This window comes from Silurus aristotelis, assembly GCF_946808225.1.
Source record: "Silurus aristotelis genome assembly, chromosome: 28".
NCBI lineage: Eukaryota > Metazoa > Chordata > Actinopteri > Siluriformes > Siluridae > Silurus > Silurus aristotelis.
This window is the reverse complement of record NC_139601.1, coordinates 10,085,531-10,099,230: the sequence shown is the minus strand read 5'-3', so window position 1 is coordinate 10,099,230 and position 13,700 is coordinate 10,085,531. Positions and strand designations below refer to the sequence as shown.

General features: G+C 42.3%; 1 protein-coding gene across 4 annotated transcripts in view; it reads right to left on the bottom strand.

The window, feature by feature from the left end:
• Positions 1-1,190: 1,190 nt before the first annotated feature.
• The window catches only part of hdac11 (histone deacetylase 11), a 38,332-nt gene continuing 25,822 nt past the window's right edge, over positions 1,191-13,700 (bottom strand). For 3 of the 4 annotated variants that reach the window (XM_083534247.1, XM_083534246.1, XM_083534248.1), the window contains 3 exons: positions 11,711-11,807; positions 4,273-4,451; positions 1,191-2,986 (listed from right to left, as the gene is read on the bottom strand). In XM_083534247.1, coding sequence (XP_083390373.1) covers positions 2,747-2,986; positions 4,273-4,451; positions 11,711-11,807 — 516 coding nt within the window. In that variant the 3' untranslated portion in view covers positions 1,191-2,746. The remainder of the gene's footprint in view (positions 2,987-4,272; positions 4,452-11,710; positions 11,808-13,700) is intronic. The other variant, XR_014532246.1, reaches the window with a different exon arrangement.

Here is a 13,700-nt window from a genome sequence, read left to right as displayed (position 1 = left end):
AAACCTTCAAGAAAAAAAAGCTCCTTATGTTTGTACTGAAGATCTATCTTTTATTGTCTACATCTATAGAATTGTAATGATTTTTGGGTACAAGTGACACTTTCCTGAGCATATGTGCTTTCTTGTCTGACTGTCTGCTGCACAAGTGAGTATTATAAAATGCAGTTATCCATTACAACTCCCCTGAAGATGATGTTTTTGCCTTTCAAGCCTGATAGCTTCTCAGGTTTCTTCCTCATGTCATCTCAGTGAGTTTTTCCTTAAAACTATTGCCACTGGTTTGCTCATTACAGCGTCACTGATGAAAATGTATGGTACTCCTAGCCATTTGCGCTTTAGGTTTTGCCATTTTGAGTACTATCACACTGTGAACACAGGGTTTTAAGCAGGTATGTCCTGAAGTGGGAACTATTCCAAATATGCTATATGATATATAGCCCATAGCCTAAAGTTCAATAATTTTCAAAGGGGCCTGACAGAGAGTAACAGGTCCCTGTGTATACTGAATGTGTTTAATACAAACAACATTTTTGACTTCTTTACTTTCACTTAAGTAAAAAGGTATAATCAGTACTTCAACTTTTACCTGAGTATTTTAAAACATGAGTATCTGTACTTCCACTTAAATAATGGATGTGTGTACTTTTGCCACCTCTGTGAGGTTAGGACATTCAAGCAAATGTGTAACTTTGTGACTTGCAGCATGTGATTTAAAGGACTTTTTTTTCATTGATATCTTTGTTGAGCCCACCTATGACATCACCTATAATTGTGCTTATTTTAACCATTTGTAAGCTGTTTTCAAATCTTTGAGGCCACTTTAGAGCAGTTCAGTGGGTTAATGAACACCTGAGGGAAAATGAAAAAAAAAAAAAAATAAATAAATAAATAAATAAATAAATAAATAAATAAATAAATAAATAAATAAATAAATAAATAAATAAATAAGTGAACTGTCACAGGGGCACATCAGCATCAAAGAGACAAAGATCTTTGTGTGGAGAAATGATGATAAATAATATCACACATTTTCTCACCATGCTCAGGAAATAAGTGCTCTCCATCATTAATCACCTTCTCCAGGAGAGAAGAGGCTTTCACATAAAAAAGGGGGCACTTTTGGAGGAAGAACGCGAATAGAGAAAGAACAACATAAATCATGTGAACAGCTAAAACAAGCTCAGGCATAATCATGTAATTAGATTGAATTTATTTTTCCCATTCTCACACAGAAGTGGTTTAAATCTGAATGCCAGATACAGAGAAAATTAAGAATACATATAATGGCACTTATGTCAGGTGCCACGACATGTAGTGTGTGGATATACGAGGGTACATTAGTATTTAAACACTTACAGTATACACACCTGTATAGACCTCCAAATCATCAGATTAAGTGCCCCTGAGAGGGGTACAGGTTTAAAGTATATTCATGTCAATAAGGTACACATCAACCAAAATCAGTATAAAGCCAAGGGAATGAACACATTAATGTCATTATCGAGTAGTGTAAACACATTTTCTTTTACCAAATAGTACTGAATCTTGCATGCACACATACTCAATTTTCCTTAACAAGCTATAAATAAATTTGGCCTGCAAATCTTTCAAAAGAAAATGTACAATCTAAAGTATTTTAATCTTTCATCATACTCTTTCTCTCATAACAAAGAAAGCTATCATCACACTATTTATTAGCCACTACCATTCCCAATGCACTCCAGCAGCCAAGCGCTAAACCCAGCAGACGGCAGAAACTTCTCAACTTTACAAGAAGACCTTGTTTTCAATGGCCATTAACCAGAATGAAACCTTTATGTTTGCATAACAGGGAAAATATATTTCAGGTTGCTTCTTTCTTGTTAAGTGTTTTGGAAAAAATATAGCCATGGCTGTAAGAAGATACCTCTGGTCAGAAGAAGCCTCAAGAAGAAGCCTACACTTTTCTGAGGTGGATTGACCCAGGAGGAGTGCACATATTTATAATTTATATTCCCCTCAATGCTGGATTTCTTAACGCGCATGCTGAGTCAGCATGCAGAAAAAAAAACTTGCAAAGACTTGCTAGGGGGCACGGACAGGGTTATGGTTCACAAAAATCACCTTTAATTTAAGTCTGTGGGAAAAACCTGAATGGTTGAGGCAAGAATTCCAGAAAAGCACTTTCAGAAATTGAGAGCCACAAAGCCAGGTAGAAAAAACCTGCAGATTAATCTTTTTTCAGAATATGGCTATTGGATTGGTCTAGTTATGGGAGATGATCTATAAGCATTAATTATGGCTTTTCTTTTAAATAAGAACAGTACAGAAATGTACTAAAAGTAACAGACCAATGAATAATGCATGTAAATATTCAAATAAAATTCTTATAATAAAAAAAGTAGTAATTTGCACCATGCCATACATTCGGTAATGTTAGAGAGAAAATATGTTGTACAGTAAATTAAGAACCTGCTTCCTACCTAGGATTGCTGTAGCTTTTAACATTACTTAAAATAAAATTCAAATTGTGCAAATGAGCGTTGCATCAAGTTCCAACGTATAGTATTACAATCTAAAAATAATTAATCCATTAATAAAGGACTAGAGGTGAAAGCAGTGTAGGCTGTAGTAGTTACAAAAACTTACAACTGAAGAATAAAGTTCCTTGGATCACCCTTTTTTGGATTAAATGTTTCATTTATAAAACAAAAACGAGGACAGTGCTGTGAGCTTTAAACAAACGGCTAAGAGCTGGATGTAAACATCAGATAGCGTTGAAAGATGCCACCGCTGACACAGACTTGCTCATCATGACAGGCACCATTGACTGCCCTGCCTCGTCCAATGCCTCTCCGCCAATCAGATGCTGTCTGTGCAGGTTCAGGATTGAGTCAGCAATGATTCGTGCTGTCTTCTTCTGGTAGCCTCCTGATGTCACCATGAGAATGGGAATCCCTCTCCTTCGTGCTGCCCTAAAAACAATCTCATCTCTGTTCACGATGCCCTGAGTGCGGACGAAAAACACAATGCAATAATTGAGCAAGAGAACTAAGCAAAAACTCTCAGAACCAATGCTATAATAAAACTGTTGTCTAGTTTGTAATAATGACAGTAATTATTAAGTAAGAATAAAACACTTCAGGATGTGCTAATCAATGCCAAATGAGTGCAATAACATTACATTTCAAAATCTATAATGCATTTATTCTCTTAAGTAAGTTATTGCTCGTAAATTGCTATGATTTAATATTAACTATAATTGATAATTAAATATATACATCATATGAATAAATTAATAAATAATGGTATGTCAATAAATAATAAACATTACATATTTTTATTGAAAACCACAAAGCATTGATCCCCCTGCTGGGACTCATGGAGGGCTTTCCTGCTTTGCAAATACCTTTACAAATATTTGCTAATTCATTCCCTAAATGCAAAAAGAATTTCTTTGCACAGAAAATTTCAAGAAACTAATGAATATAGTTTATTTTTAACTTGTTTATGCGAAGCATCTGCTGAACAGGTTTACTTCAGATGAGGGTTAGGGTTAGGGTTAGGGTTAGCAAACCTTCTGTGTTAGAAAACCTTCAAAGGATTAGAATTTTTTGAGAGTTGTGCTTTTGTGAAATATAATCAATGCCTCAAAAGGCATTGATTATATTTCACAAAAGCACAACTCTCAAAAAATTCTAATCCATTCAGAATATCGAGATTAATGCTGTGGTGGTAGAAGCAGCAGCAACAATTTCATAGAAATATTTTAACTTATTAACATGTCTTAGTATATCACTAATATTACAGCTTGTAGATCATGGTTTTCTAAATAAACATTTTTAAATTAAGGAAACAGATGTGTACAACACAACCTTAATGAATCAGTTAATAATTTAATAATAAGCCTTTTCTGGCCTTTGGAAGACATGCTGTGTTTTTTATTAAAATGTATTTTTCTGCAAATACTTGAAAAGAAGATTTTTTTTCTTTGTGACTTCAAATATCTGGTAGAATTTAATGAAGCACATTTTGTGTAAAAAACGGCTCTTTATGAAAAAGTCAAATTCAAAATTGCCTCTATATTTAGATCCAACTCAATACTTCACCTGCAAAATAAACCTAATATTAAATCTGATATTAAACCTGGTTACATAACCAAAAAGAATGTGGGAAACAGAAAACATAATAAAGCTGGTTCAATAAAATCCACTTGGCATCCAGCTAAACTTTCGTGAAACTATTTCTCTCAAATCGTCCAAATAAATTTGTAGATATCACTCGGTGTTGTACCTGAGGGGAAATGGCCAGGCCTCCAAGAGGGTCACCATCCAGAATATCAGTCCCTGCATTGTACACAATTATGTCAGGTCTGATCTCATTCAATGTGCCCTCGGAGTGTAGTTCCACCTTCTGGAGATACTCAGTGTCTTCTGTGCCCCAGTCCAGCTCCACTTTCTTCTTAATGGCCCCTATACAAACACATGAGCTCTAATTAATCTTTTATCTCAGTGTGCATTTTTTATTCACTTATTCATTCTTTTTTCATAACCATAACAAGTAACGCTACACGCTGCACCACCAGGCCTCCCTACAGTACAAACTGCTATCCTAAATAATACTATTACTCTTTCAGAAATAAACCATCTGTTCAGACCCAGCATATAATATTACTGATATCTTACTGATTTTCCTAAAACATTTGAACTTCCTGCATTGCTCCACTGTCAGGTCTGTCTTATACAGGAGACATGGATTTACATTTTAATGTCTCATATGGCCAATAAACAAAACACACATTATATATATATATATATATATATATATATATATATATATATATATATATATATATATATATATATATATATATATATAATGTGTGTTTTGTTTATATATATATATATATATATATATATATATATATATATATATATATATATATATATATATATATATATATGCATACTATAAGCTATAACATGAGGAGAAATAACTACTAGAACTATTAGTAAATAATTACTGGAACATAAATGAAACATTGTATAATAGCATGTACAATAACAATGCGCTGTAAAACACTTTCAAGACATAATTAACCCTCTTTTGTTTTGTTTGTCAGAGGAAAGGAAGACATAGTTGGAAAAAGTTGTTAAAACGCAAGGCACATTCTATTTACACACAGCGTAATGTCACTGAGGGAAAATGTCTGAGAAAGGAAGTGGGAAAAAAACAAAGAGAAACTAAGCCAAGACACACCTTATCTTGGGAACCCAGGCTGCACTTTCTAATGAATATGTAGGATTGACAGACAAATCCATTCATACATTTATATAAAGGAGCTTTTGTTTATAAAATAAAGACTACAAATGTTGAAGAATAAAAGAAACTAAATTGGCAGTTTGAGTTTGTGGAGAAAAATATATGGAATAATGTATATACTGCCACTCAGCTGAAGCACATAAACTACCTGCATTGCACAGCAGAATTCATATATATCAGGGTGTAAAAGTCTACCAAATGTAATAAGTAGATCTGAAGTCCTTTACTGAAACACCATACATACACACATTGGTTCACACCTAGGGGCAATTGAGAGTCACCAATCCATCTACCAGCATGTTTTTGGGCTGTGTGAGGGAAGTGGAGAACCTGGAGGAAACTTACTCAAGCACACAGACTGCAGGATATTTTTAAATCTCTTAAATGATACCATTTACATACATATCTGAAGGCCTGATAAACTACATTATATCCTTCCCCAATGTTCCTGTCAGGGATCCACCAGCCACGCCTTCTCCTAACCCTCATATCCACCCTAGCAGCTTACCTGATTACTAATCATCATCACCTGGGTCACATCAGTCACCCCCATATATAAACCCCAGTCGTTCACAGTCTCACCGTCTGTTCTACAGCTTAGGCCTACGAACATTGTGGACTCTCTCACCCTTTGTGTTTACATCACGCTTCATGTGTGTTGGACGTTTCTTTTGTTTTCTGTATTTCTTTTGTGTTTTAGTTCATGCCTGCGTGTTGTTCTGCTTTGCTCTTTCATTTCTTGAGTGACTTAAGTAAACCGGTTTCCTGCGAGTTCTTGTGCCTGACAGAAGAACGGACCCTTAACAAAACCGAAGGGCAACAGGGAAAGGAGCTAAACCGCGTTACCTCGGTATGGAGGATCAGCCCGCAGCCGCGGCTGCGGATTTGGTTGACCAACCCGCGGTCGCGATTCCTCCCCGTTCAGCTTTCGGCAGCCCGGTTGCGCTCCCGGCTTCTTTTTCCGGAAACACGGCTGGGTGCCAGGGCTTCCTGCTTCAGGTATCCCTGTATATCGAGATGCAACCCCAGAACTTTCCCAGCGAACGAGCTAAGGTCGCGTTTTTGATATCCCTTCTCTCCGGAAGAGCGCTCGCGTGGGCGAGAGCGCTCTGGAGCGCAGCGAGCCCGGCGCTGACGTCATTTGCCGCTTTCACTGGGCATTTCGCCGAGGTCTTTAGCACCGCCCCCGGGGATACCTCAACGGCAGATCAGCTGCTGAACATCCAGCAGGGAACTAACAGCGTTTCGGGTTACAGCCTCCGCTTCCGTACTCTGGCGGCATCTGCTGGCTGGAACGAGAAGGCGCTGCTGGCTGTGTATCGCAGGGGGTTAAACCAAGAGCTCCGGCTGGCAATGGCCACCTTTGATGACACCCTAGGACTAGAGGCGTTTCTTCAGAGATCTATCCGCGTTTCTCAACACCTGACTGCTGGCCGGTTTCCCCTGCACGACCCAGCGCCCGCCATGGCGGCATCAGCAGCTCCATTGCCGGAACCCATGCAACTCGGCTCACAGCGACTATCTCAGCAGGAAAGGGAGCGCCGACGGGCGACTCAGGCCTGCCTCTACTGTGGAGAAGGAGGACATCGCGTGGCCCAATGCCCAGTTAGACCTCCCCGTCGGATGGTGAGTAGTGTCACTCTTACTTCTGACATTACTCATTTGTCCACACTCCAGGTCACCTTAAAAACCCCCGCTCACTCTTTATCTGTCATTTCTCTGGTCGACTCAGGATCAGCGGGAAACTTCATCTCACAGGCGTGTCTAGAACGCCTCCAGCTACGCCGGCAGCGGGGATCTCAGGAACTAACCGTGCAGACTATCCAGGGACGTCCTTTAGGACGGGGTAAGGTGAAGCACTGCATGCCCCCTATCACCCTCCAGGTCGGAGTGTTACATCACGAGGAAATCCAGCTTCTCGTACTGGAGGATTTGACAGTGGACGTGATCCTAGGTCGTTCCCTGGTTAGCCAAACACTCCCCTACTTGTTCCTGGGACCCGTGTGACATCTTGGAGTGGAGCCCCACCTGCCGGCAGACATGCTTACATCCACTCCCGACTCCACCCCGGACCACCTTGACCTTGGCAGCAACTCGAGTTGAAGGAGCAAAACAACCCTCTCAGGTGGAAGTCCCCCAGGTCTACCATGCTTTCTCGGACGTCTTCAGCGAGGAGGCTGCTACCAGGTTACCCCCACACCGGCCATGGGACTGTGCCATTGAACTGAAGCCCGAAGCTAAGCTACCGAAGGGACGGATATACCCCTTGGCAGCCCCGGAACACCAAGCGATGGAGGGTTATATCCAGCAGGCCCTCCGTCAGGGTTTCATTACACAGTCAACCTCTCCGGCGGCTTCCAGTTTCTTTTTTGTGGCCAAGAAGGATGGGGGTTTGCGGCCGTGCATCGACTACAGGGACTTGAACGCACAGATCTCCCCGCTTCCGTATCCGCTCCCCCTGGTCCCGGCAGCCTTGGAGGAACTACGGGAGGCTCGCGTTTTCACCAAACTAGACCTCCAAAGTGCCTACAACCTGGTGCGCATCCGAGAGGGGGACGAATGGAAGACGGCCTTCATCACTCCCTCAGGCCATTACGAGTACAGGGTCATGCTGTACGGGCTCTTCATTGCTCCAGCCGTCTTTCAGACCTTCATGAACGAGGTTTTCCGTCCTTTTCTCCATCGGTTCGTGATCGTTTACATCGACGATATCCTGATCTACTCACGTACGCTACAAGAACACCATCAACACGTCACCCAAGTCCTAGAACGGCTGCGAGAACACCGACTGTACCTCAACCTCTCCAAGTGTGAGTTTCACCATTCGGAGACGCAGTTCCTAGGTTACGTCATCGACGCAGCAGGCATCAGGATGGATGAGAGAAAAGTGACGGCCGTACGAGATTGGCCGGCCCCCACCACGATCAAGGAGCTCCAAAGGTTTCTAGGGTTCGCTAACTTCTACCGCCGGTTCATAGGAGGTTTCAGCCTGGTTACCGCCCCGCTCACATCACTATTGCGTGGTAAGGCCAAGGTCCTTTCCTGGACCCCGGAGGCACAGAAGGCTTTCGGGGAACTACGCAAGAGGTTCTGTACCGCCCCGGTTCTTCGTCACCCTGACCCTCAGCTCCCGTTCGTCGTCGAGGTGGATGCATCCTCCACGGGAGTAGGGGCCGCCCTCTCCCAGCGTTCAGGGAACCCCCCGCGGCTCCATCCCTGTGCTTACTACTCAAAGAAGTTATCCTCCGCTGAACAGAACTACGACATAGGTAACCGGGAACTCCTGGCCATCAAGCTGGCCTTGGAAGAGTGGAGACACTGGCTGGAGGGGGCCGCTCATCCTTTCATAGTCATCACCGACCACAAGAATCTCCAGTACCTCCGCGAGGCCAAGCGTCTAAACCCCCGTCAGGCGCGTTGGGCTCTCTTCTTCACCAGGTTCAACTTTAGCATCACATATCGGCCAGGGTCAAAGAACGGCAAGGCTGATTCGCTCTCCAGGGTCTATGGGCCTGAAGAACCCGTCGAGTCAGGACCGATCTTGCCTCCCACGCTCATTTTGAGTCCCATTGTGTGGGACATGGACGGGGATATTCGCGCGGCCACACGGAGGGAACCCGCGCCCCCTGGTTGCCCCGGAAACAGAAACTATGTGCCACAAGAATGCCGACAGACCCTGCTCAGGTCTGTCCACGAAAACCCAGGCTCGGGGCACCCGGGTCGGAAACAAACCCTACGTCTGGTTCAGGGACGTTACTGGTGGCCCAGGATGAGCGATACGGTGGCGGAGTTCGTCCGGGGCTGCAACACCTGCGCCATGTCAAAGACCCCCCGGCATCTGCCAGTGGGTAAACTCATCCCCCTGCCTATTCCACAACGACCATGGTCGCACATCGGCGTGGACTTCGTCACTGACCTTCCTCGCTCGGGGGGTTATACATGCATCCTAGTGGTCGTCGATCGGTTCTCTAAAGCCTGCCGCTTTGTTCCCCTACAAGGCCTCCCCACAGCCCTGGATACGGCAGAAGCCCTCTTCCATCACGTCTTCCGCAACTTTGGCCTTCCGGAGGAAGTGGTGTCTGACCGAGGTCCCCAATTCACCTCACATGTCTGGAGAGCATTCTTTCGGCTACTGGGGATCGCGGTCAACCTGTCATCTGGGTATCACCCCCAGTCGAATGGCCAAACCAAACGGAGGATCCAAGACCTGGGAAGGTACCTACGGTCATACTGCCACCAGGATCAGGAGGAGTGGAGTCAGTTCTTGCCCTGGGCGGAGTACGCCCAGAATTCATTGCGCCAGGATACAACAGGACTCACGCCTTTTCAGTGTGTGTTAGGGTTTCAGCCCCCGCTGTTTCCTTGGACCGACGAGCCCGCCAATGTACCTGCAGTGGACCACTGGTTCAGGGAGAGTGTTAGGACATGGGAGGCTGCACACACCCAACTGCGCCGGACAACCAGAGAAACCCAGCGTCATGCTGACGCACGCAGAAGGGAGGCCCCCCAGTACAGGCCCGGAGACTGGGTCTGGCTGTCCACTCGGGATCTGCGACTGCGGCTTCCTTGCAGGAAGCTGAGCCCCCGGTACATCGGGCCATTTCAGATCGAGAGGCAGGTCAACGAGGCAGCTTACCGGCTAGTACTCCCACCGCGGTACCGGATTCACCCCACCTTTCATGTGTCGCTCCTCAAACCTTACACCCCCGTGGACACACTGCTACCCAGGGAAATTGCACCCCCGCCACCGGAGGTGTTGGAGCAGCCCTCGGTCTACTCGGTGAGAGAGATACTGAACTCACGGCGTCGGGGCAGCAGCCTGGAGTATCTCGTGGACTGGGAGGGTTACGGCCCCGAGGAACGGTTGTGGGTGGCGCGGCGGGACGTACTGGACCCTGCGCTCCTGGAGGAGTACCACGCCGCTCATCCATTGCGTCCTGCCCCCCGGGGTCGGGGTCGGCCGCGGCGCAGGGTCAGGGCTTCAGGAGCCGCCTCTGGGGGAGGGGGTACTGTCAGGGATCCACCAGCCACGCCTTCTCCTAACCCTCATATCCACCCTAGCAGCTCACCTGATTACTAATCATCATCACCTGGGTCACATCAGTCACCACCATATATAAACCCCAGTGGTTCACAGTCTCACCGTCCGTTCTACAGCTTAGGCCTACAAACATTGTGGACTCTCTCACCCTTTGTGTTTACATCACGCTTCATGTGTGTTGGACGTTTCTTTTGTTTTCTGTATTTCTTTTGTGTTTTAGTTCATGCCTGCGTGTTGTTCTGCTTTGCTCTTTCATTTCTTGAGTGACTTAAGTAAACACGTTTCTTGTACATTCAACCTCCGGTTTCCTGCGAGTTCTTGTGCCTGACAGTTCCCTACATTCCATGTTTGAAGTGTAAAAAAGACATCCTTTTGTTTAAAAAAAATCTGTTAAACATTATTACTTCATATTTATTTGACTCCATCTGCTAAAAAAAATAAAATTTGCATTTAACAAACTTTTTATTTTCTTTAGTTTTGTTGCCATTTATGATACAATTATTATTTATCAATATATGTTGAGGAATCCCACCTGGCCAGTCGATGTTGTAAAGCTGGTGATGAGCTATAATTTAGCATCATCAGCCATTGCTTAATTAGTAGCTTGTGTTTGGTTTGTGCTGGAGCATGGGCTTTTTCTTTTCTCATGGACTTTCAGAGTTGTGTGCTTGAATCTGTAAGTATATTATTTGGGGGATTCTTATGTTTGTATATTTTTCATTCTTTGAGCTTGTGTTGGTTTCGGTTTGCTCCAAATGTCTGGGATTAATGATGATTATTTTTATATTGATTTATGAGATTTGTCTGTGCTTTCCTGTTTGATTCAATGCAACTCTATGATTGATTGTCGTGCTGCTAAAAAGAAATGCACCGTAGAATTAAAACAAAATTAATTGTGTTTTAATAGACACATCGTCCTGGTGGCAATATACTTATGTATATTTATTATTTAAATTTGTATTATTTATTGTTTTTTCATATCTGATGTATTCTTAGATTTTAGTATTTTCTTTCTGTCTCTGCTTTTATAATTTATATATATATGTGTGTGTGTGTGTGTGTGTGTGTGTGTGTGTGTGTGTGTGTGTGTGTGTATTTTTATGTATGTATTTAAGAAAGCAGTGAAAGGAGAAAACACAACTTAACACTTCTGCACAACACTGCCCCCTTTAGGAGAAAAGCACTGTTTCATGACTGAATGTAAGGTCCTGTTTCTCTCTCTGAATAATTGTATATGCAAATGCTGATCATAACTGTGCAGAATTGCTCCAAGTACCTTAATAGAGGATTACAGTTTTTCGTATAACAGGCATCTTCAGATAATCCCTTTGTGCAATCTGATTTTTAAGATAGAAGCTTTGAACTCACTCTTGGCGTATCCATCCCCAGGGTAGATGTGGCGATTGTAGACATCCATTATGTAAACTCGTCTGTCGTCCAAGAAATCCCTCTCATGTCCATTTCCCTGGAAAACATAAATGAGAGAGCAAAATACATAAAAGCTCATAATGCAAAAATGTAATGAAAAGTAAATTAAGTAAAAAGAAAAGTGAATCTAGTGAACACAAATTATGATCAAATATTCCCACCCTTTCAGGTTTTCAATACAATTTTATATGTATAGTGCTTTTAAAAATGGACACTGTCCCAAAGCAGGTTTATACTATAAAAATAGATCACAAACATACATTTCAGTCCTATAAATTAGTTACTAATTTCTAATTAAGGGTAGAAAGAAAGGTTCACCCTTAATTAGAACACCTACAATCACTGCTAATTAATTCAAACAGCCAATCCTGTAGCAGCAGCATAATAGAAAACTTTATGCAGATTTAGGAAAGAGCTTCAGTTAAGGTTCACATCAAACATCAGAATAAAGAGATGAGCTTGTCTAAGTTTCCAAGCCCGCTGATCTCCTATAATTTTCACATGCAAATCTTCAGAGTTTATACTGAATGGTTCACAAAACAAAAAACATTTAGTGAGCAATACTTGTTTGGGTGGAAACACTTCGATAAAGGGGTCCCACCATCAATAAAACAGTTGTAGATTGGTAAAAGACCAGATGGTATTTAGCTCTAAAGTCAAACAAAATGGTTTATACAGTTCCTACAATGCACATGGTGCCACACAAAACCAAAATATGACTTAACATGCTAAAAAAATTGTGTTTTGCTTAACATTTGAAACTAGAATTACCAAGCTGTGATAACACAATCGCAAAAGGTTTTTCTAGAGATTAGTTAACCTTGGATCAAGTTTGACAGCAAATTGCTGAGCACACTGGATTGCAGTTTAGAACAGCTGCCCTAAACCACAGTACACACAGTAATACACTATACAGCCATGATACAAGATGACTCACATGAAATGAGATTTCTTCCCAAATTGCTTAGGAAAAAAGCCTTGACTGTGACACCAGCGACTCTAATGAAGCCTGTATAATCTGGGGCTATGATGAATGAGTAGACATAGCAGGCCACTTTGCCATGGGAGTTTTGTGCCACTAGGACAGATTTTAATTACTCTGTGCTCTTTGATGTACTGTATAAACTGTTAATACTTGAGGAAAAACTCATTCATTTACCCAGAACTGTGTGCAGCATTGCTTCACAATTACAGGCAAAACCTCAGGTGTTTTCAGAGGTTCCCCAAACAGGGACATAATTTCATTGTATTTTTGCAACATGCAATTTCTAATGTTCTCTCGCTCTATATTCTAATTAATCCCCAATCAATACTGACAGTGTACCTATTTGTACAAAACAAATAAAAAAAAATAGTATAACTGATGGCTAGATGAGTATTTCCTGTTCGATCACAGTCGTGTCACCCGAACCTCCATCTTTCTTCATTACCCATGCTTTTTCCATCACAACCAGTGTTCAAGTGATCACTGTCACCTTTTCCCTTCATGTCTTAAAACATGTCAATGTAGCTTTCACAACTTCTCTAAGCTTGAGAGAGACTGCTGGCTAATTATAAGAACAAAAACATTCATTAGGGGGAGAAATCTTATTCTTTTTAAAGCTCAATCAATGCAATGAAGCAGTAAAACTCTATTCAGCTTCCAAAAGCAGAAAGACATCCATAAAGCTTCTCTAATCACCTGCATCAACAGTGAAGAAGGGTACTATTCAAATTAACTGAAATGTGAAGGCTATCAAAAATTAATCTTTGAATAGGAAAATAAAGGCAGCCTAGTTACGTCACTTGGTAGAAAATGGAACAGCTGAACAGCTTTTGTGTTTTACATGCTTATGAAATGGATATAGGAACGCAGAGATCTTATTTTTTTGCTGTGTTCTCTGATTACAGAATGGATTCAATCGACTGGAAAACTGAACAATTAGAAACC